The sequence below is a fragment of the Cyprinodon tularosa genome, unplaced genomic scaffold (genome assembly GCF_016077235.1).
Source record: "Cyprinodon tularosa strain WSP-4 unplaced genomic scaffold, ASM1607723v1 ctg697, whole genome shotgun sequence".
NCBI classification, from domain to species: domain Eukaryota; kingdom Metazoa; phylum Chordata; class Actinopteri; order Cyprinodontiformes; family Cyprinodontidae; genus Cyprinodon; species Cyprinodon tularosa.
In genome coordinates this window covers 263,568-288,767 of record NW_024039448.1, presented here as the reverse complement: position 1 = coordinate 288,767, position 25,200 = coordinate 263,568, and the positions used below count along the sequence as shown (strand labels likewise).

Here is a 25,200-nt window from a genome sequence, read left to right as displayed (position 1 = left end):
TCTTATTTATTCAAAAATAACTTTTTACATTGGTTGAACTTAAAGGCTACTTAGATTGTCGGCCCATTTGGTGTAACAAGTATTTCAAGTGTAGTCAAGTGGAACAGTTTTTGGTCTAGGTTTTCTTAGACATGAAGATAAACTGCTGGTAAAGATTCTTAGTCAACCAGGTCATAGTCATTGCAAAGAAAGTAAAAAAAAAAAAAAACAACCACTGGACTTTGTTTCTATGTTTGAAGACGTTTTGCTTCCCATCTAGGAAGCTTTATCAATTCAAAATGTTGAAAAGTAAGATTTAAAAAAGCGAAATGTCTTCAGACTTGTAAACAAAGTCCAGTGGATTGTTTTTTATTGTTTTGTTGTTTTTTTTACTTTTTTTGGAATAAAGATAAACTAAACTTGACCTTGTTTAATAACCATATATTGGAATGGGTTCATGGGAACCTTTTTGGCCCCCAACAGGTTGAAAATGGTCCCTCCAGGACGTCATTTAGACAAGAAATAAACGTTTCCTCCGGCTGTGGACCCCTGAATGACCACATGGGGGCCTCCTCTCTGCGTCCTCCTCGCCGCCTCCAATCCTCTCTCCTCATTCCGATCTGGTGCCAAACTCCCGCTCCCATTTCTCCTCCTCCCTCCTGTCTGCCCTCCTGCAGCCCCCCTCAGGCCGTGGAGGGGAGCATTCACACCCCGCTGTCTGCGTTTAGCAGACGGGGCCCCCAGTCTCTCAATGAAGCGGAGGGAGATGAACGGTAACCCGTGCGCCCGCAGGCTGGCCCGCCGCTCCCGCTCCGCCTTGCTGCTCGCCGCCGTGTCCGTCCTGCTGATCCAGACCCTCATCGTGTGGAACTTCAGCAGCCTGGACTCCAGCGGCGGGGATACAGGCGGCAGGAGCCGGGAGAAGAGGGACGACCGGACCGGGGGGTTCAACAAAGCCGACAAGGAGCGCATCCGGAGGGGGCTGCAGAGGAAAGACGAGCCGCAGCTGCTGCATGGGAAGGCGGCTGTCCGGCACAAGCTGCTGCAGGCGGTGGGTTTGAGTGATGAGAGCCGCTGATATGATCTTTCCACGCGTGTCTGGAGCGGAGACGTGTCCGCGTGGATGCTGCTGCTGCTTCAGCAGCTGGTGGCTCCCTCTAAGGCCAGATAGATCCTGATTTATGGAGGCAGGAACATCAGCCTCATCAGAGAGGAGCTGTTCTCTACAAAGCTGCTGGTTTGACTGGAGAAGATGCTCCAGGAGGAGATGATGCTGATTTGATTAAAGCAATAAACACGCCTTTATTGTCAGTATTTATGGCGTCAGCATCACTTTAGGCTTTAAGTGCTTTTCTTATTCTAAGGATTTTACTTCAGATTTGCTTGTGCTCCAGTGATATCAGGCTGTTAAGGTATGATTTGTGTTTACAGATTAAAACATGGCCCTGCAAGCCTACAGAGTTATTTTTTAGTTTCTAATGCTTCAGATCAGATTCCACTGTTTTCTCCAGGTGTTTCTGTGTTGTTAAGACATGAATCTGCTGTAATTGCTGCTAGTTGGACTAAAGAGTAAAAGTACGATGGGATTTTTATGGCAGGGATCCACTTTTCTCTTCTTTCATTATATAGTTAAGCCTGTGATCTTTCCACTTTGAGCCTCGACAGTTAAAATCCTGCAGATTTATGGCAGCAGTTATTGTAGGAGCAGGGAGGAGGAAGGGGAGGGGAGATGGGGATAAAACTAATTTAGAGTTTTTGATCTGAGTCAGGGAAAGACAGTTTAAAATAGTTATCTGCACCCAGGCGTGTTTGAAAAAACTGTCAAACCTCTGTTGATATTTGGTCAAGTTTCAATCAGATTTAAAACCTCTCTAGGCATTAATGCTTCTAGTGGAAAAAAAAAACCTCCTCTCATCATCATGCTGCCACCACCATGCTTAAAAGTTCACACTCCTCATTGTTTCTAAACAGCTTAATCTGTGTTTAGTCATAAATCCTTTCTTAAAGGCATCTTTTGTCATGAGGTGGTTCTATACTTTCTTATTTATTCAAAAATAAATTTTTACATTGGTTGAACTTAAAGGCTTCTTAGATTGTCTGCCCATTTTGTGTAATTAATCAATTAAAGTGTAGTCAAGTGCAACAGTTTTTGGTCTAGGTTTTCTTAGACATGAAATTCAGAACTGCAACCGTTGGAACAGCTGCGTCCTTAGGACTTTAAAAGTATGTGTAATATGTCTTGTTGCTAAGGTGCTACACACAGACAAGCAAAAGTACAGTGGACATAAAAACATTCAAGAATAATTTCAAATAAAAACAAGCAAGTGGTTTTGAAACATTATGAAAGCAGAGATGATTAGTGCAACGTTTGTAGAGGAGTAGCACCATGGCAGATATTAAAATAAATAACAGTATGAAATAAGATTGAATTAACATGTACTGAGATGTATTTTTTTTCCAATGAAAAGGTGTCAGTTTGAGACTTTGACCTTGAAACAACTGTTTCTGTGGTTGGAAGTTTTGATGCATAGCTGTCTCTATCAAGGGATCTGCTGTACTTTTTGTGTCTTCCTTTTGATGTATTAGCTTTCTTAAAATAAAAACATGTTTTATAGGCATTACTGTCCTTGGAAATGAAATGCAATCACCAGATTTCCTCATACAGCAAACTTTAAACCAATCGGTCTGGATGATCTGACAGGACTTTCTCCGTAAAGTGCCTTGAGATGACATGTGTTTTAAATTCCTGCTATATAAATAACCTAAATTGAATTGGATTAATACAAACCGGCCAGTGCTTAATAAAATACACAGCTGATGGATTTCATTGTTATATTTAGAAAATATTTTCAGCCAGATTAATATTATTGTGTTATGTTCTTACTTTATGCACATATTTCTGACTGCTGCTCTTACTACAGAGATTTTTCCTTGAGCTTTGCACCCTTGTGCTGAAACAGTTTAAAGATTTAAATAACTTAAATTAGATGCTCTGTTACTGTTTTTGGACTCTTTTAAATGGTTGCGACTTATTCAGTTTGCAAAAGTGGAAAAAAGATGCTGAAAGGAAAAAGGCTGCTGTGATTAACGGTTAGGAAAAATATGGATTCTGATTATCTTTATGACCAGGATAATACAGCAAAATAAAAATAAAACATAGAATCTATTGCCTCTCTTTAAAAACAAAGCAAATTTGTCTGTAAATGAAGTTTTGCAATAATGGTTTGAATTTGACAAAAAGGTTGCTAAGTTTGTAAACTGAACTATAAGTCTGTTTTAATGCATTTATTTTTCCCACTTCCTGAGGATATCAACTAAAAAGAGACAGGAAAACCAGAACCCCTTATTCTTAATTCCTTAATCTAATGGCGCTGCTATGTTTATCTGGTGTGGGAAAAGCCCTTAAGTTTGTTTTGATATGTTTATGTAACCATTTTACTAATGAAAGAGCAAAGTATTCAAATAATTTTTTGCAGATATCCTGAGGCATCACAGTCTGCTGTCATAAACAACATGGGGTGTTTATGGACAGGAAGGAGCTTCAGATTTAAAAAAAATTAGTCACTGGAAGAAACTAAATAAAAGCTGGAACTCCCCCAGCTTAAACATGGCGAGTTCAGACTTGTGTCATCACTGATTTCATCAGATGACACGGTCTGTCCCTCCATCACTGTGTTTAAGTGCTGGGAGCCTTTAAAGAGTAGTTTCAAACCTTATCTTGGTTTAAATGGTGTAACAAACTTGCAGCTTATGATAATATTCTAGCTAGTATATGAACCATTGTCTAGAAATATTTCTGTTTCCTGTCTTTGTGGACAGACAGACAGACAGACAGACATAGATAGATAGATAGATAGATAGATAGATAGATAGATAGATAGATAGATAGATAGATAGATAGATAGATGCCTCAGATTCAGTTTGACATGTAGGATTTCTGCTCTCTAATGCAGTTTTCAAAGGTGATCCCTTAATCATCAGTCTTTCCTCCTTAAAAGGGATTTGCACATTTTACTTCAACAAAAAATTCTTTTGTCAAAACTTGAAAGAAGAAAAGATAAAGATAACCTAAAAGAAGATGAATCACTTTTAAGTTAAACTCTCATTCCGATCTTCCTGAAAACTGATGGATTATATGAACACAATAATTAACTGATTCAGTTCCACTGCAGATAAACTTCAATTAAAACATTTAACAATGAGGAAATTTAAAAGATTTTTGATTTGATTACATTTTTTAATGTTGAGTTTCAAGAAGTTTGGAAACTTCAGATGGTTAATCTGTTTTTGCAATGTATTAGTTTGGTTTTAAAAGAGATTTTCTCTCCATTTATTTTACAAGGTCTCCGCTCTGTCTTGTGGTTTAAGGTTTTAAGGCGGGATTTTGGCTGCATGTTGGCTGGATGTAGGTTATGCTTTCATGACTCTGTGACTTGACCAGACCTGCTCATTATGTCGTTCTGCTGCGGTCGTCATGACTCCACTCTGTTCAGCATCACGCTGATGTAATATTTGATAGAATTAAGTTATAAGTTATTATATTTTGAACTTATTTAAAAGTGGTTAGCATTAGTGCGGAGCGATTCAGTGAAAAATCGAATTTGAAATGTTTTTAACCAATATTTTGGCTTTTATTTAATTTTTCTTTAGACTAACTACAAACATGTAGATGTTTCACTTCAGGGTTTAATGTTTTTAATGACCTTGCTTGTCGGAAGTCCTTTATAGCAGAACCTCACCACTGTGGTGTGGGAAAGTTCTAAGTTTTACTGTCATGCATGGATCTGCTCACTAGCTGCAACTTACACATATATCTGCAACTTAGACTTAGAAAACATTTATTGTTATTTTGTATACACAGAGTACATGCAAAATGAAGTTTCGTTGTACATTTGTACCTTTCCATTTTCTTAAAGTGCAGCAGTGATCAAATGTAAGCATTGTGGGAGAAAAAAAACATGTTGCAAAAAAAATGCATTGATATGGTCAGTTTGATGCAGAGTCTGTGACATGTAACCAGGGTTAGTTAGAAAGTCTGTGTCTTACTCTGATTTTGAAAATTGCATTGTTAAATTTTGATAATGTATTGCAAATGGAGGATTTTCTTGAATTTTTTAAAAGACCCACCCTCTCCACTTAAATCTCCACAAAACATGCATGTGAGAAATGGGCTCATGCATGCTCTGTTTAAAGGTTATTGTTCTCATAGCTCATACAAGATTACTGTGCCCAATGTCTGCCCTAGCACCTAAATCCCTCAATCACTATATAGAGCAGGGACTATATAGCAAACTCAGTCAACTTACCGTTCGGACAGATGATCACTTCCCCATTGGTCCACTGCGCGGTGCCTGCGCCATCTTCATTAGTCGCCACTGTTGAGTAGCAACTGCCAATGGTGACAGCGGGCTGCTGTGACAGCAAATCCCATAATGCTTTGCAAGAGAGCCTTCTGCGAAAAACATTCTGCGATGTATCTGCCTCTTCTTAGGCCTTTCTTTTCTTCTCACAAACTTTGCAGACACTTTTTCTCTTACGACCCTTGGCCATTTTTAAAGAACTGTGGTGAGAAAAGTGAGCTTCAGTTAAATTGTAGCTCACTACAGATATACGCCTGAAATCGGCCAAAAAAAAGACAGCTAACAGTACGAGCACGTAGGACGGCCTTACGTGAACATATCACCTGAATGATTAACAATTAGGAGGACTGCTTACTTAGATGATCCACCCAGAAAAAAACGATTGTCCTCTATACCTCATAAGATAACATTTTTGATGTACTTGTTGGTGAGTTGTGTACAATTAGAACAATTACACCAGAGGATCGTTGTTGTAGTTTAGAATTATGTGCTTCAACCATTTATTGCTTATGACCTTTATGTATCATGGCTAAGAAGCCGTGCTATGAATAGTTGCACCTCAATTTGTTTTATATAGATTATCAGAATAAATGAAATTTTAAGATTATATTTTAATTTAAATAGATGTACCTGTGGTTTTGTTCTGTTTAGGAATTTAATATTGTTTTTACTTTGCTTTGAGGACGCTATTGGATTGAAAGCTTTATTCAGTACCTACTGTTGTCTGGTTTTAGATTTTACATCCAGGACAAGAAGACAAAGTCCTGCTAAGGTTGACATTTAGCTCAACCCAAAGTATTAATTAAAATGATCAGAGAACTGTTGGTAGAATAAGCAGTAATTCCTCTAAAGTGCTTCTACAGGAAAACACAACCAGGGAGTTAATTATATAAAGCTACATCTGGACAATACAGCAAAACTTAACTATATTTCTTACTTTCAGTCGATAAGATATTATAAAGATACCAATTCAAACAAAATAAAAACCTCAGAATGACTGACAAGAATGGTCACAACAGATTAGAAATAATTCACAAAAAAAACATATAAAACTTGACAAAAAACACACTGAAATATCTGAAAAGTCATATCATATCTGAAATATTGTCCATCCCTAAATAAAGTACATGAAATTAGAGCGGAGAATGAGGATTTCATCCTGGGCCGCTGGTGATTTAGTTCCAAACACTGATATTAAAGCTAGAAAGCTGCTTTATGCTTTTTTTTCCCCCTTTGAGATTATTTCCCCTAAAGCTGGCATAGATCAAAATCCCTGCTGTAATCCCTGCTTGTTTCAGTAAAGTCTCACCGTAACATTATAACCTTTTGAAAATAGTCAGTTTAGCTCACTCTGACACCACCTGCCTTCATCTCTGCATTCATTTTCCTTCAGGAGGAAATGCTTCCTCCTCTGCCTTCGGTTTGCAGCAGGTTCTCAGCCACAATACTTAACATTTAATAACAGATGAGGGATGCAACACTTAGGTTATCCTTTCTTTTCCACTAAGGAGAAGCTGCGAGCTCTCCAGTCGCCACTTTCTGCTTATTAAAGTATCTTTCAAGTTTCACAGCAAAAGAAAATACTTTAATTTTAATATGTTTCTGCAAGAATCTTGTTCCATTTATTTAAGACTTACTGTTTTTTAACTTTTTAGATGTTCATATATTCTAAGCCAGATGTTTCAAAGGGTAGCAAGCATGAAAATGTAGATTTCCTCAGATGTTACATTTTCTCATTCTTTCAATGCTCATTTGAACTAATTAGATAAATATTTTCCATAAATGTAAATTAAGATATCTATCAGTGAGTGAGCGAGAAATAAAGGAAACAGGAAAAAAACTAATATAAACTGAATCAGATAGTGAATAAATAATGAAGTCTGGCGGAGTGAAGAAGTTTAGGCGCCATTAAATATTCTGCATCTATATAATGTGGACAGTTATAAATGAGTAGTTGGTAAGAAAATTGAGCTTTGTTTGAACAATAACCAATAAAGGGTAAAACAGACAAGATAATTAGGACATTTTTTTCAATGAAATAAACATTATTATCAAGGCTAAAGTCTTAAGTTATGAACAATTGGGTGGAATAAATGGGACATATGTGAAGCTGGGGGATAAAGATGTAATCTTTTTGCACTCACAGATGGGGGGTATGTGAGGTATGAAGTGGATAAAAAAAATATAAAAAACACTCCTTGGAAACATGGCGGGTCTAACGATTCATAAACCAGTTGTTCCAGTGGATGAAGTTGAACCAAGGCAGTTAAACATGGCTGTTTTTCTTACCTGTGGGATCCTGGAGAGCAAACATATAGTCACAGAGCTTATTTACGTAGAGTGTCAGCAGAGTGCTGTACAGAGCTGCAGTGTAAGGCCAAATGAAGGAGCTCATTATGACTGAAACTGAAAGTTTACTTTCACTTTCCATCACTCAGGATTCACCTTATAACTGCTGCTTAAAAATTATTACCTTATTTATGGCTATTATGGTATCTATTTAGGGCAAAACTGGGATTTTATTTAACTAATTTTAAAAAGATCTCTGTTTTATCACAGAGATCGCATCTGAGTCATGTTATTAAACAGTTATTACAAGTTGGAAAGTCTTAATATTTTTGAGGTTGGTTTCTGAAGCCGATGTTGTTTTTCTTCCGCCATTTTAACGACAAAAAAGTTACACAATTCTCAATTTAAACATAAGAAACTTTTATTAATGAGGCAAACAAAATCAATCTTTAGTGGGGGTTAGCAGAAATGCAGGCACTTTTATCTCCACAGCTTTCCACTGTTGGATCTACTAATCTACACGTCTAGGTGCTAAATCGTACCCTGCAGCAGATCTAACTCACATATTGTTCCTTTTGCTTTTTCCACCCCCTGATACTCATGATCACCCCTGTGTACTCTTCCTCAACTTTCTTCATCCATATCCTGTTGTTTTGGTTATTTCAATTCAATTCAGTTTATTTATATAGCGCCAAATTCACAACACATGTCATCTCAAGGCACTTTACAGTTCAACCAGATCATACAGTCAAATATTTGTTTGACTGTAAATATTTATTGACTGTATGTTTAATAGTTATTTGACCTCGGATACCTCCACTCATCCACATTCAGTAACTCCTCCCTATAAGCTGCTTCATGTTTTAATTGACCTCGGATTTGCTTGCCTTTCTGTCTAAAACAAACCCTTTCATCCATTATCACTGAAATGCAGGCACAGGTTGGCATGCCTGTGTAGAACCCACTTGTAACCTTTCTGTTTGTATTTGGAGAATTAACACTAGCATAAATTCAACAATACACAAAAGTATTCATGTCCCTATAAATTTGCACTAATGGCTCCTTTTGTTCTGCCAACTTGTTTTTTCTTGAATGGAATTAATGTATTTATGTTTAGGAAAACCTCAGTTTGATTCCCAACTTAAATCTATATGGTTAGGGTGAAGGCAAAGAAACTGTCCAACACTTAGAGTACATCAGCAAAAGGTCTTTGTCAGAAACACCAATAAAAACATTCAAAAGGCAGGTCAGCAATATATCAAGGAGATAGAAGCAGACATAGAGAAAGAAGCAGAGATACAAACTGTCAACCACAGGTTGCTCCATTCAGGAAACACACAGCCAGGCAGACGAGCTCTGAGATAACTCCCATGTCAGAGGATGAGGAGAGCACATACAGTTAGTCACAGTCAGAGAAACAGGACTACATTGAAAACAAGGCCAACATCTATAAACAAAGGCGTTAATGGTAGCAGAACAGCTGGTTATGATGAGAAAAAGCTGAGATACTATAAAGTTAGAGGTTGAATGAAGCAGAATGATGAAAAGGGTCCCTTTGTCCTCCAGCAGTCTAAGTCTATAGCAGCATAACTATAGAGATAGCTCAGGATAACCTGAGCCACTCTAACTATAAGCTTTATCAAAAAGGAAAGTTTTAAGCCTAGCCTTAAAAGTAGACAGGGTGTCTGCCTCACGGACTAAAACTGGTAGTTGGTTCCACAGGAGAGGAGCCTGAAAACTAAAAGATCTGCCTCCCATTCTATTTTTAGAAATTCTAGGAACCACTAGTGAACCTGCAGATTGAGAGCGAAGTGTCCTGTTAACAGGGCTTGGCCTTTTAACACTTTATATGTGAGAAGCATAATTTTGAATTCTATTCCGGATTTAACAAGAAGCCAATGAAGAAAAGTTAGGAAAAGAGAAATATGATCTCTCTTTTTAATTTACATTAGATCTCCGTCTGCAGAGTTTCACATCAAACATCTGCCTGATATCAGGCAAAAAGCAAGTATTGAATTATATTTGCCTTCCTCTAAAATCTAAAATAAATGTACACTTCTATTTAAAGTTAATGTAATCCATAGACCAATAATAAATGGCACAATGGTTTTCATAGATAATTTTAACTATTGTTCTGTTTATATAAAATCCCTGCATCAAAATGTATAAAAAAGAAATCTGTGCTGATATCGTAGCAGGTCAATATTGGCATCAGTTACTCGAAGCCGTAAAATTGACATTGCATCGAAAAATGAAATAGTTGTATCGGTAATATCAAATGGATATAAATTTGTATGAAGAACACTCATCGGTTTCGCTTCTTAGTTATGCTTTCCAATTTTTCTATTGTTAATCCTAATAATCAGATTTAGTTGTGGTTCTTGTAGTGAAAATAACAGGAATGACTTTAGAGAACTACTGTAGTTACTGGAAAAGTTTATAGCTGAAATGTAGTAATTAATTAATTACCACCAATGAATAAGCTTACAGTTAATGTCTGTACCTGTTTTGTCTGGAGGTGGGAACCAGGCCCACGCTGTCTCTGTACGGATAAGCAGATATAGATTCTGCTTTATGAAGCTGATCCAGTTATAGTTTTCTAAAAGCATCATTGTCATTATTCTTCTGCATTTAAGGATTATTATTATTTATTTCACAGGTTTTTACACGTCAGTAACCAAGGAGGATTTAACCTAATCTCTGTTATATAAACAACATCGTCGCCAGTCATCTTTCCTAATATCTGTGATAATCCCAGAAATCAAACAAGCGTTTTCTCCTTCTTGTGTCCATCTCCTCTTCTATTGCTGGTATCCTTCAGGACTTATTTCTCTCTGTGTGTGGTTTTTGTTCCTGCTGCCTTTGTGTTAACTCAGCAGGAGGTCTGACTGTAGTGAAGTCGACTTCAATAAGAACCTGCTGAGGAGGCGGGCCCAGCATCTCCACAGCAGGATGGCGGGGACTCTGGTCTGGTCTGTGTTAGACTAAAGAAAGATGTGTTTGTAGGTGAGCCTGGTATTTTAGCTGTAGTCGGTCTCCATGGACTGCACAGCCTTCTGGGGAAAAACGCACATTTTTTCCTTTGTGTGGTGATCAGAGAAACAAGTTTTCTGTCAAGGGGCGTTAGGTCTTAATTTTTCTTTGCAATGTAAATAGTACCTGTTCATCTTTTGTTCAACTGAGAAGAAAATGATAAACTGAATTTCCTTAGAATAAAACCACTTTAGATTTTCTGTCTTTTAGCTACAACTTTTTCATTTCCGATACAGGTATTGCACACTGGAAAAACGATTTAGAAATAAGTAAAAATTTCTTAAATTAAGTGTATTTACTCTTAATTTGAGTAGGTAAATGCGATAGTTTGACAATGGAATGAGTATTTTTACTCTTAATATAAGATAATCCGATATTATGCACCTGAAATAAGACAAGGCAATTGTGTTTTCTCATTTTAATTGTAAATTGTCTTGTTCCATTGGCAAAATGTCTCTTTTACCTCTTCAATCCTAGAACCAATGCACTTATTTTAAGAAAAAATTACTCATCTAGATTTCGATTTTTTCCAGTGCAGCTTTGAGTAGGGACCAATACCGATAATGACCCAATTTGATATCAGCACAAATCATGCTAAATTAACTTTTATTACTCATTTCATAGAGAATAATATTATTGATTAAGAACAGAGAATAAAAGAAAACAAAAAATGGTAAGAGAACATCTGAAACAGAAGAGGAGTCTTTCTAACAGCATGCACATTTTGGAGGTTTTAGATGCATATATTCTGTTATTAGTCTTTTGGCTGATATCAGATTCATATATGATATCAATTTCAGACCAGAAATCCCTCTAATATAGTCTCTTTGGATATTATTAAGCAGTCCTTTTCTGGGGACTCAAGAATACATCTGTTGTCTGAGCAATTCTGTTTTGATTATTGTTTCTGCATGTCTGAGGTCTTTTCTGTCTCTCTGGTTTTTGTTTGAGGACGTCAGGGTTTTGCTAAATAAATACCTGTTGGGTTTTAAAATGTTATGTATGGTATAGTTACGACATGCCTGCAGTTACAGTGAGAAACCACTGATCTGGGTGCAGCGATGGACTCAAACCTGATCCTTTAGACGAACATAAAGAGTAACAAAGTCGACCTTGTATCACCTGTAGACATTTCCAGGATTAAAGCACTAATTGCTCATCAGGATCTTTACTTCAGTCTATTACTGAAATGGTGTTATATATTTGTTAAGAGTCAGAAATAAACTGTTGAGGAATGATCTCTCTTTATACATCAGATGAGCTTCTTTAATGTTTAATTATAATACTATTTTGAAAACAACTTCAGTATTCATTCATTTTTGGCACTGACATTTTCTCTACCCTTGTTTTTTGGTTTTATTGATCTAATTTTTTGTTTAATTGTTCTTATTTTTCAATGCTTTCAGCATTTTTAATTTTTAGTTTGCAACACACCTTTTTGCTATATCAGTCTATTTTCTTCCTTGCTTTGTAGTTCCCTTTGTGCTTCAGCTTCCTCTTTGTTAATCAGTCATCTTCCGCTGCTTCCTGCTCTGTACTCCTCAGCTGTTATTAGACTCATCTGGAATTTTTTAGCTCTTGGTTTCTATTGTTCTCTATTGTTTTCTTGTGTTTCATCATCCTGCTTTCCTTATACGGCCCTGGAAATTCTTCGCTAAATCCTAATGAATAGCTCTGCTGCTCCTGTTACTATATATAAACATCATACTCTATGAAAAAATAAGAACATTTATAATAGACACAATAAAAATAAATAGTACCCAGTAATCTTAAATTACTTTATATAAACGAGAACCTGACTGACCAGCTTTAAATGGAAGTTTTTTTTTCTCATGTCGGGAGCTTTCATATCAGTCTTGCATTATTGAATACCAGAAAGTGGCCATTTATGCATTCATTTACGAATGACAGTTAAGATAAATATGCTGTTGGAGTCTACTGTAAGTAAGCGGTGTATATGACTCCAGTTAACTGCAGGTCACCAGCTGCAAAACGAGGTTAATGCTTTTCATTATTCTGACTAATATAAACAAGACATTAAGGTTTCAAAAGCTCAGGAAAACATAATAAATCCTCTGTGTGGGAAAGCTGTTTATCTCTCCCCTTGTTATTCAAAATGTTGCCTGCAGAGCTGGAAATGTTCGCTGCAGCTCTATGCGCGCTCACTTTCCTCTAAGCTGATATCAGAGATGAGATAATGAAAGGCTGTCTGTGGAACAGGTGGTCAAAGCTGATATCACCACCGTCTCTCACACTCATACTCTCTGGGGGAAAAAAAAGGAATTTTGGGAGATTTGAAGGATTAGGAGAAACCATTAAGGTTGCATTGCACTGCTGAGTTAGAATGGGTGGACATGTCTTTAAATTCATATTACAAATGTTTCAGGAGGGGGGCATGACAAAGCATTTTGCTGTCCTAATGGGCCTAAAGCAGAAAAGGTAGTTAAAATGTTAAAAAAAACAGCTGCCAGGGTCTTAAAATTGTATTTTAAATATCATGTTTTGCAGCAAATACTTTTGATCTTTCTCATAGGAAAGGCTAAACACCATAAGTTTTCATCAGCCACATTATTAGATGATTTTGAGTTTGATATACATTGTAAAAAACGTTTTTGGGATACTTATACAAAGCAGATTAAAGGGATCATTCTGACTTTTTGAAGTAATTTCCTGCCAAAAGGTTAGCATCCTCATTATCACTGCCTAGTTTTCAGTACAAGTTTGAATTAGTTGTTATTCTTTTGTTGTCTGACACTGTTGCTTCTCAATGATTCCAAGAAAATGTCCCGTTTTATAACATTGAACAAGATATTGATTCATGTCTCTAGACACTTATATGTTATTAGTCTTATTTTATCATATCCATCATGTTTTCTGTTTTTCAAATTTTATTCCAGCTCTAAGTCAATGGGGACTTTTAATTGGATTTTTTTATTACATTTGACAATATTTCAGGTTTGTTCTTGGGAACTTTGAATTTGAGAAAGTAAACATATCTTGGAAACATTTAGTGTCTTTCTTATGATGTGTTTGTCTTCTGCTTTGCAGGATGTCCACTATCCGCACCGTCTTAAAGAGAAACTCCGTCCGGACAGCAACAACAATGAGAACTCTGTCCCAAAAGACTTTGACACCATCGACAGCAACAGCAACCTTGGAGCGCGATCGCAGCGCCAGCGACCACGAAAACTGGAAAAGAACCAAAGCATGATTGGAAATGACGTCCTAAAGCATGTTCCCATCCTCCCTAAAGTTCACAACCAGACCCACAATCAGAAGGCCCTCCCACAGCTTCTAACCCATCCAGTGCCGGCTCCGGGATCCAATCAGGATCCCCCGTTTTCTCATACAAAGAGGCCCGGTTCACCTCTGTCGCCGCCGGGTCTGGAGCCAAACAAGGAGCAGCCACAGTGTGAAATCAATGGGAAAGAGGCCATTTCTGCTCTGTCCAGAGCCAAGAGTCGGGAGTGCCGGCAGCAGATAGTGGAGGTTTACTGCAAGCACAAAGAGGGGGCACTGATTCCTGAGAAGGTCCCTCGTTACTGCCCTGTGGAAGGTGAGAGCATCCGGGAGGAAACTTAGTCAGTCTTTGAGTTTAGCATGTAGGAAATGTTAGAAACCAGCTGTGGCTTCAGATGTTCTTCCTTCTAAATTTACCCTTTGAGGAACAATTTTAGCAGAGCGAGTTTCCTTGAAGGAGAGCCCCATCTCTGTGGTCAACAGCTCTATTTTCAGGGCATGAAGAGACGCAGAGAGGACGCTGCTCATCCGGGGTAATTACACCCTAATTAAACAACCCGTTTGTAGTCCTATTCTAGAAGGGCTGACTAATGACTCCCTCTCAGAGCCACCCCAGGGCCGCCGAGGGTTACTTCATATGATTATAGGGTTCTTTGATGATACAGTAGTCATTAGGTCCAAAGAGACGTAGAAATTTTCAGGCATTTTAGTCCACGTCAAAGGGCGTACACGGCTCAGCAGAACCTCCTGATTACAGATCCAGTTAATTTCCCAGCATGGCCCACAGCCAAGAGGTCACTCATTTGTTCTAGAAAACCTCGACCCGGCCATTTTAGTGAGAAGGTGGAGCATCACTGCCTCTAGAGCATAAAGTTCAGGCCTTTGCCCCAGCTTTCTTCTTTTTGTTACATAACAATAGCTGTCTTTAATTCATTTTAATTGGGTTTAATGTAATAGACCAGTGCCAAACCCATGATACATGTGAAAGAGATGCAGGGACCTACAGCCCAGATGAGATAATCTAATGATAAAACTGTTAACCATGCAATCAATACTCTAAACACACGATCCCCCTTCAAGCACGGTGTTGGCAGCATTGCCTGCTTCTGCTTTTAGCCGGACAAACATGCAGCTTTTAAATTGAAGAATTTGGACAAAGTGGTTAAAGCCCAGAACTTGATTCAGTTTAAAGTCTGGATTCGGCTCTATTCTTCTTTACTAAACACCAACATTAAAACAGTTTTCTAAACACTATTCAAGTAGCCTGACGTAGTCCGACTCAATTCTAGTCAGAATTAGTCTGATACTGCTCCATAGAGCTGTGATTATGGGGCGTGTTTCGAACGAACCAGGAAAAAAAAATGCCTCTGCACTCAATTGGATAGACCTACAACCAATAAGAGCAACGGAGTGCGTGACGTGTGTTAAGCGAGGCATAGTTGTTGTCCACAAAAATCAAAGCGTGCAGTTTCGCGCCTAGAATGAGAAGATGAGACTTGATCGCGTTTCTCTGTTCCTCTTTTAAAATTAATTTGCTGTCGATATCTTCTAGAACAGACCTAATAGCAGAATCTACACACCCAAACTCTCCAGCGGCAGCCATTATTGTTGTCACCCAAGCGCGCTTTGATGACGTGGTTGATTACGTTACTGTTGATCATCTGTCCATCATCGTATAAAGCCCGCCCTGACAATTTGATTGGATCGCCTGACAGTGGGCTTTAATACTCGCGCTACTATGGAGCAATGCCAGACCAAACTTCCCCGAACTCAAACCTTGTGGGTGGGACTAAGTTCGGACTGGCACCCAGGCTACTATTCAAGTGTTTCCTCTTAGAATCAAATATCATTTTGTGCTCCTTCAACCTGGATCTTAAACTTTTTGTCTTTCTTTTTGCACCTCTGCCATAGAGGCCAGACTTTCTTAGCCTCATTACTTCCTTGTTTACCTGTCGTGCACATTCACAATATCATACCTCCAGTCACGTGGTGTGAATGTAATTATACACAAAAAAAGTTTTGTTTACTAACAAACTGAGCAAAAAAAAAAAAGAAGAAAATAATAGCCCAGTAGGATGCTGTTCAGAAGAACCTTGTTTGCAACCGGAGTGAGATACTGGTATTTATATTAAAGTGCAAAAGCAGACCAAACCAGTTTGGTAAAGGTTTTATTAAGATAATTAATTACAGCTTTTTAGGCGTCTTGTTGCATTAAATCGAACTGAATCCTATCAGCCCTGTTGTCCCTAAAATAGACCTTACTGCATTGTGCCACAATGAAACTCCATTAATTACAAAAAGTTGAGGAACATTAGGGGCTACAGCTGAACTGTTGCTTTGCAGCCATCTTTTCACAGTAGTCGTAGAGCTGTTTTCTTTAAACCTATGCTTTCATGTTATCTGACCTTTGACCCACCTCCTTTCCTCTCTGTCCAGGTAAGGCTAATGTAAACATTCAGTGGGATGACGATGCGACCCCCAAAGGCTCTCCACCAGTTCGCATCGCCTTTGTTCTGGTCATCCATGGTCGCGCCTCACGTCAGTTTCAGAGACTCTTCAAAGCCATTTACCACACGTCACACTTCTATTACATCCACGTAGATCAGGTAAGGACCTCAGGTTGTATTCTTCTTCATCATAAACATTCACAGCAGGCGGACGGGTCAGACTGTTGGATTTAAAATACCTTCTAAATCTGTAGGCACGGTTCGGAAATGTAACCCAACACATTTTTTTGCTTTTCAGTTTGGGATACTTTACAAATGTCTTTCTTTCCACTTTACATCCAAGGTCCTATTTTATTGAAGTTTTATATGACAAACCAACACGAATAACTGGAGGGAAATAGAACATGACATTCAACAGTTTTTATGTGTAATTATCTGAAAAGTGCGGCATCAATTTGTACACTGCAAAAACCATCTAGAAATAGGTAAAAATTTCTTAAATTAAGTGTATTCACCCTTAATTTGAGTAGGTAAATGAGATAGTTTGCCAATGGAATGAGTAATTTTACTCTTGAAATAAGATATTTAGATAAAATGCACTTGAAATAAGACAATGCAATTGTGTTTTCTTATTTCAAGTGTAAATTGTCTTGTTCCGTTGGCAAAATGTCTCTTTTACCTCCTCAATACAAGAACAAATGCACTTATTTTAAGAAAAAATTACTTATCTAGATTTAGATTTTTTGCAGTGTATTTAACTCCTTGGTGATATGCAGAACTGCAGCTGGAATTGCTCATAAATGTTTCTCGTTTTGCAAAACAAACTTAACTTAACCAGACTAGAAACGGACAACTGTCACAGATTATAGAGCAGATTTTTCTTGAAAAGCCTTCAAGGTTGACTTGGCCGTGCCAATGCATGAAAATTCCTTAATCTAAATTGATCTATTTAATTCCAGAATTTTCTTGTATTTAGCAACACCATCATGTTTCAAGAAGCTGACTTCAGTGATAATTTGCTGCCTTGTTTAGTTTTCCTTTAGTTCTGATGAAGAAAGTGATTTTAAAGCTTGTCTTCAGTATTGGATTTCTTTTTAGATGTTGTGTCCTTAAGTGTTGATATTTATAAGCTGTGGAACTCTACAGCTCCTCCAGAGTTACCATAGTCCTCTTTTGTCCAATGCTCTCCTTTCCCAGCCTTTCAGTTTAGGTAGATGTTCATCTTTGCAGCTCTGTGATTTCTCCATCGTCTTTGTCCATAATCTGGGATAGAACCTAACTTTACTTTAAATAGTGCTGGGCATTTAATTGCATTTGCAATATAATCATAATTTAATAAAATCCAATTTTCAAATAGCAGAGGCACTTTTAGTCCCATTATATTTGGCAAAATTAAAACCCTACATTTCTTACTGCAGCTCTTTAAGTAGCAGTAAAATTCTTAAAGTGAGTTTGCTGCCACACAGAAAGGTAAACAGAGTTGGAGGTACCACACAGATTCATGCATGCAAGTAGAAGGAAGCACTTTTCCACAAAAATGTAACTAAAATCCTCGAACAATGAACTCCTTTCAAGCAAGCTTTCAAAAACTGAAAGCCTGCGATGAAACAACACAAGCTTGACATAAGCGTAAAGGAATATTGAAATAAAATAGCAGTATTAGTGAAAATAATTGTAATTTTCTGGCAAAATCATTCATGCTTAACTTTAAACATCTCAGAACCTCCCTTCTGACCTTTCTAATGGATTCCTTGGTCTTTATGATTCTTTTTTTGTTTGTTTCTTTTCAACGAAAAAACCTCTGAGGCATGAAACAGGCTCTGTTACCTGATAAAGTAACTTCTCAAGGTATATTATTGAATTGGAAGATAAAGCAAAGGCTCAACAATTCTACACATTTTAATTTGTAAAAGTAGTATTTACCATTTATTGTTTCCTTTAAAACTAGAAACGTTAAAGGGGTGTGAATACTTTATCAATGCACTCTATTCCATAGTTTTATCTCCAGCCGCATTACTCTGACCTGTAATCCTGTTGGTTGTTCCATTAATGTGACTGTTTAAATGACCTCTCCTTGTTTGTCTTCATCCCCCTCAGAGGTCAGATTACCTCCACAGAGAGGTTCTATCTCTGGCAGATCAGTTCCCAAACGTCAGAGTGACTCCATGGAGGATGGCCACTATCTGGGGTGGAGCCAGTCTCCTCACCATGTACCTACGCGGCATGGATGACCTCCTCAAGATGGCTGACTGGTCTTGGGACTTCTTCATCAACCTCAGCGCTGCTGATTACCCCATCAGGTGAACGGCTTCAGGTTCAAAAAGAAAAAAATGTTAAGGAATAACTTTCCATTATATTCAGAAACAGAACCCGGGATTAATCTTTAATTTTCTTCAATCTTAATGCTTTATTAGATAAAAAATCATCTCAGCATTTTAAGGCATCAAACTCGAGTACTAAAGACCTTAGTAAGGTCTTCACTCTCCTTCTTTGGGTTGTTCTGAGTGACTCTGTCCTAATCCGGTTCCAGTTCCATACCTTTCTTTCTTCCAGTCTGACTGTTAAAAATGTGCCGTATCAAATCAGACTTTCTGAAAACCTACAAACTTTTTTCAAATGTTCAAGTAGCTTTTTTCACCCATTTTCAGTCCAATTTTTCCAAATAATATTTGTAATGAAAAATTAGTGAAACTTTAAACTACCTCAACGGGCATTTATCCCTTTAGTCATGTACAAAAAAAACAACTTAATTACTTACTTTTTGGTGATTTTTTAAGCGTATTTGTTTTTTTTTTGTACATGGCTAAGGGGATACACACCCATTGAGGTAGTTGAAAGTCAATTTATTGTACAAAACTAAAGGAATAAACGCAAATTTGACGTCTTGCACATGCTTATTGACTATGCTGGTTATGACGAAGTATGCTCGTCTGACAGAATAATGGCAGATTACATCATTATAAAAACTAGGACCATTTTCAGAGTTATAGCTACTGACACGTTTGATAAAAAAGGATGATTAAAAAGTAATTCAGTAACTTGGTCAAAGAAAAACAGATTGAAGGTTTTTCTAATCTGACAAACGAGCCTCATCAGTGCAAATACTCTGATTTATTGAATCTAACAGTGTGTCAATTGATATCTCACCATTGCTATCAAATGTTCTTTTGTACTTTTTATCACTATCATTAATTCACCACACATATTGATGCTATTACACCTTCCAGCAAAAAAGGTTGGAGTCTTTTTGGATAAAGTTTGCATTTTCTCCTTTTGTTCTCTCCGTATACGCTGCTTTTCTCCCACATTCAAAAAAACATGGATGAATTAAATCTTTGTTGCTGAGCAACATATAAGAGCAGTGCAGCAGAACTGGCAATGATTGTAAACTGGTGAAAATTCTTGTAAATATGTTGCATTAATATTTATGTTGATGATCAACATGCACTTTGATTCTGATGTTTAGTGTAAAGCATGGAGACAACTCTGGCTGTTTGGAAAGGAAGTACAGAGAAATGAGGAAGAAAGCAGCTGTTCTGCCTGCTGTTGACACTAAAGTATCAACATAAGTCAAGATTATTAGTTTGTAAGTAAAACAGTGATGTTAAAGCAAACTATTGCAGGAACCGACAATAAATACTGATGTTTGGAAGGTTCAGGCTGAACTAAATGCCTAATCCTGAGAGAGAGATTTGGACCCATCTGTGCCGCGTGATTCTGCTCATTGTTTGGGTTTTTCCATGCTGTTTCCTCCCTGCGGTTTGTCCTCATAAGGACGGAAAAACAGCAGATCAAAGAAACTAATCACCAGCATGAGAGGCCGAACATGCTTCCAGCTAAAATCCATACCGCAGCATCAGCACCATCCATCCATCGATAGCTGTGGGGTCACATCCGCTCATGGAAAGGATTCGGTAAAACAGAACAGGACAGGACAGTTTCTTCCTGCAGGTCAGGAGAAGGTCAGATAAATAATCCTGCTTTAAACTGGGTTCCTAAACTTTATTTCTATGTGGAAATGCCCCCGCATTAAGTTGGCCAAGTTCCTTCTTCACTGTTAATCTCTTTTAGAAATGTCTACATTGGAGATGTACTTATAGAGAATGGAACAAGAAATAAAAACAGATATTTGTGCTCTAATTTATAATTTTCAGATTTCCTTCAGACAGATTTGGAAAAGAAAGAAAGAGGGTCCTATTTCGTAAAGACAGAACAACCAGAACATCCATTTTCCGTTTCTTTTCCATCTTCACAACAGCAGAGTCACACAGCAACCACTGCAGACAGTAATCGGATGTAATCAGGAATAACCAACCGGCGGTCCTGTCTCATCAGACCAATATCTCTTTGAGTCATCAGTTTCCTCATCAGGCTTCACTCAGCAGTCGGTGAAACAAATCAGTCCAGCTTTGACCAAACAAGGAAACACGCTTCCCTTTAATGGAAGACGCTTCCTTCAAATGAGGTCGTATCCTGTTATAGTTGAGACCATTAAAGATAAACTCCACTTTAAAGTCTGGAAGAAAACAGCTGTGGGGTTTCACCAAGTTTACTTCCATCCTGAGGTTGTAGCCTACATGTAAACACATTACATCATGACTGCTGCTTTACTGGTGAGAAGGAAAGCTTTAACAAAGGCGGATCCACAGCCAGGTTAAAATAATTTTGTCTCGTCCATCCATCCTTCATTCGTCCATCCATCCATCCATCCATCCTTCATTCGTCCATCCATCCGTTCGTCCATCCATCCATCCATCCATCCTTCATTCGTCCATCCATCCGTTCGTCCATCCATCCATCCATCCTTCATCCATCCATCCGTCTGTCCGTCCGTCCATCCATCCTCCATTTGTCGATCCATTCGTCCATTCGTCCATCCATCCACCCTCCATTTGTCAATCCATCGGTCGATCCATCCATCCATCCATCCATCCACCCTCCATTTGTCAATCCATCGGTCGATCCATCCATCCATCCATCCATCCATCCATCCTTCATCCATCCATCTGTCTGTCCGTCCGTCCATCCATCCATCCATCCATCCATCCTTCATCCATCCATCTGTCTGTGCGTCCGTCCATCCATCCTCCATTTGTCGATCCATCCGTCCATCCTTCCGTCCGTCGATCCGTCCATTCATCCGTCTATCCGTCCATTCATCCACCCTCCATTTGTCAATCCATCGGTCAATCCATCCATCCATTCATCCATCCATCCTTCATCCATCCATCCGTCTGTCCGTCCGTCCATCCATCCTCCATTTGTCGATCCATCCGTCCATCCATCCATCCATCCATCCTTCATCCATCCATCCGTCTGTCCGTCCGTCCATCCATCCTCCATTTGTCAATCCATCCATCCATCCATCCATCCATCCATCCTTCATCCATCCGTCTGTCCGTCCGTCCATCCATCCTCCATTTGTCGATCCATCCGTCCATCCATCCATCCGTCTATCCGTCCTTTCATCCACCCTCCATTTGTCAATCCATCGGTCAATCCATCCATCCATCCATCCATCCATCCATCCTTCATCCATCCATCCGTCTGTCCGTCCGTCCATCCATCCTCCATTTGTCGATCCATCCGTCCATCCATCCATCCGTCTATCCGTCCTTTCATCCACCCTCCATTTGTCAATCCATCGGTCAATCCATCCATCCATCCATCCATCCATCCATCATAAGGCAGTCTGTGGGCCAGATGAGTGGTGTACCCTGGGCAGGTCCTTAATTCTTTGTGAGGCTGATTTAAATTTCATTTACTAACTTTTTTGTTATGAAGTTAGGAACATAAATTTACAAATAGCCTAAAATTGTAGTTGTAACAACCCAGCTGGAATGTGTTATGGAATCTATTATTCAAATTGAAATATTATGTAGATTATTCTTAGTTTATTTTTTTATTCTATGTATTTATTGTCTGCTTGATCTTGTTTTTCTCACTTCCTGATTGATCAGGTTAATTTTTCCCTGGAAATGGATTGTTAATATTCTGCTGCTCCTCCTTAGGACCAACGACCAGCTGGTGGCATTCCTCTCCAGATACCGCAACATGAACTTTATCAAATCTCATGGCAGAGACAATGCTCGGTAAGAAACCAGGAACCTTCTTTTCTTAACTCTTTTCAGTTTTTTGTCACATTTGCTGAATGTCTTCTTTTAAATTTGATCAACAGGGATTTGAAACATTAAAGCTGTATAAACATCTGTTAATTTTCAGTATCTGTTGATAGTTTGCAGCAAAGTCCATAGATAAATCAGGGATTGGCCCAGCAGCAGATCCCTAAAATGCATTCTTAAAACAATTTTTAAAAGGCAAGGCAAGCACAATTCAGTACATAGACAATGCAAAGTGTTTTACATGATTTAAAATATAGGAAAATAAAACAGAATCAAAGCAAGTAGGAAAAAAATAAATATATAAATAAAATACAAAATGCAGAAACCAAAAAGAACATTAAAAACAGTTGGACTAAAGAAAATAAGAAAGTTGAACTAACTCAGGTGAACTTTTTAACTAGAACAGTCGAAGGCAATTATAAACAAATGTGTTTTTAGTCTTGATTTGAAGAAATTTAGGCTTTCCGTACTTTTAAAGTTTTCTGGAAATTTGTTCCAGATAAATGGAGCATAGGAACTAAATGCTGCTTCTCCATGTTTAGTTCTGGTTCTAGGTATGCAGTTTCCTTTTAAAAGAAACAGGTATTATTTCCATTTAGCTGCTGTTCATGCAGTTTAAAAAGGGTGAAAAACATTAGAAACAACAAGAATTGTGGTAACTTTCTTTCTCCAAGGACAAAAAGCAAAATCTTTTTGGAAGAAAGTTTGTGTTTTTTCTGCTTTGCTCCTTTAACCTTTTCTCCTCAGATCAGTAAAATGTTGGACGTGTCGTACTGTAACTCCAGGCTGCTTTGTTTCTTCCCAGCTTCATCCGTAAGCAGGGTCTGGACCGGGTCTTCTACGAGTGCGACACACACATGTGGCGTCTTGGAGACCGCAAGATCCCGGAGGGCGTATCCGTGGATGGAGGCTCCGACTGGTTCCTGCTCAGTCGGCCGTTTGTGGATTATGTAGTGAATTCCAAGGACGATCTGGTCAGCAACATGAAACGCTTCTACGCCTACACGCTGCTACCAGCCGAGGTACCAGACCCACAGACCCTTCATAAGATGATCTGTGAAACCAGGAATCATTTTATCACAAACAAGTTTAAACTAATTGTTTTGGTCCTTTTATCATTTTGTGTTTTTAAGACCTTTTATCCTTTTATCATTAAGTTGCATATCTTTTTTTTCATTAAGAAGAACATTTATTATATAAAACTGAAAATATATAAGGCTTTAATAAACTTTTTTATTATATGATATATAAGAATAATAACAAAAAAGGTTTTGGGGGGGTTATTGGTTAATTTTAAAAGTGTGTTTTATTAAAAAAAATAATATCTAGAAAGAATAATTAAACAATGTGAGGTTGGAAAAGGGAACAATTTTTATACCCTAGTTGTGATGCAAATTTAATAATCCACATTTGATTTGATTGAAAACCAAACGTTTCCAGTAAAATATTTTGGTTTAACATTTATTAAGTTAAACCATATTTTTTAATGGGTAGAAAACTAAACGTAAAAATGTAAATCCGGAAATCATGTTAGTTGGTGAAGTTAATGATGTTATAAATTTTTAATAGTTATAAGAAAGTAAAATAATGTAATAAAGAAGAGTTTTAATGAAGAGAAAATAGTTATTTTATAAGTAATAGAAGTAATAGATTTACCCATTCATTTGGTCTTTAAAAATCTAATAAAACAAAAATTATCTCGATTATCAATTTTTTATTTCTATGATATGATCATAAAATAAATTATTTGTAAAAACAGAAATAGTTTTAATTTCTATCAAAGTATCTTTTAAATCTTTGAATACAAATTGGCAATATTTAAGCAACACAACATAACATTTCTATAGAAGTTTTAGTTTATTTTAAGACATATTATGATTTTTATGGCCAATATGCATCATTTGAGGCTTTTTAATCCTGGCAGCTCTTCTCCAAAACCCACCTTTTTAAGTCTAAAGGGTCGGATCCATCACAGATTTAGTGATGTCAACCAGAACACATGTCAGAAGTTCCCTTAAAGGTATAGTGGAGGATTTTCTTTTTATGGGTGGATCATCAAAATAAGTGGTCCCCCTAATTGTCAATCAACCTGGTGATCTGTTTAGGTAAGGCTATCCTACATGCTCGTCCCCATTTTCCTATGTACAGTGGTCAGTCTGACATAGTAGAAGAATTGCACATCTTATTTCGGAAAGCTACCTTGTATGAGCAATGCACATAGCAACTTTTAAAGAGAGCGTGCATGAGGAGAAATGGGCTCCTGCAAGCTTTCGCACACGTTTAATAGGCGTTCCCTCTCGGGAGCGGGTACAGGGTTGTGCATGTGCATTTTTTTAAAGGTGGATAGGGCGGGTCTTTTCAATTTGCAAAAATCCTCCATTATACCTTTAAACATGAGAGCTAACCCTCAATAAATTGTTAAGGAACAAAACAGATTTAATTTTATCTGATCAAATATACTTTCGTTTTATGATATAGTATTTTCTGCTGGTCCAAAATGGGTTCCAGAGGTTCAAGCCCCACTCACACAGACCACAGTCCCTGAGCTGGACCCTTAACCCCATGCTGCTCCCCGGGCGCCGCACAGTGGCAGCCCACCACTCATCAAGGGGATGGGTTAAATGCAGAAAATTCATTTTGTTGCTCTGTACTTGTGACAGTGTAATGACAATCAAAAAGCTGAAAAAAGTCACAGGTCTAGCGCCCCTTGTGGCTAAAAGATAAACAGCA

The 25,200-nt window shown here is 37.9% G+C and overlaps 1 protein-coding gene across 1 annotated transcript in view; it reads left to right on the top strand.

Annotated features, from left to right (window-relative positions):
* Nucleotides 1-494: 494 nt before the first annotated feature.
* Nucleotides 495-25,200, top strand: part of LOC119771963 (xylosyltransferase 1-like) — a 46,061-nt gene continuing 21,355 nt past the window's right edge. The window contains exons 1-6 of the mRNA XM_038268187.1: nucleotides 495-1,030; nucleotides 13,710-14,217; nucleotides 16,338-16,507; nucleotides 18,446-18,648; nucleotides 22,360-22,440; nucleotides 23,276-23,492. Coding sequence (XP_038124115.1) covers nucleotides 533-1,030; nucleotides 13,710-14,217; nucleotides 16,338-16,507; nucleotides 18,446-18,648; nucleotides 22,360-22,440; nucleotides 23,276-23,492 — 1,677 coding nt within the window. The 5' untranslated portion in view covers nucleotides 495-532. The remainder of the gene's footprint in view (nucleotides 1,031-13,709; nucleotides 14,218-16,337; nucleotides 16,508-18,445; nucleotides 18,649-22,359; nucleotides 22,441-23,275; nucleotides 23,493-25,200) is intronic.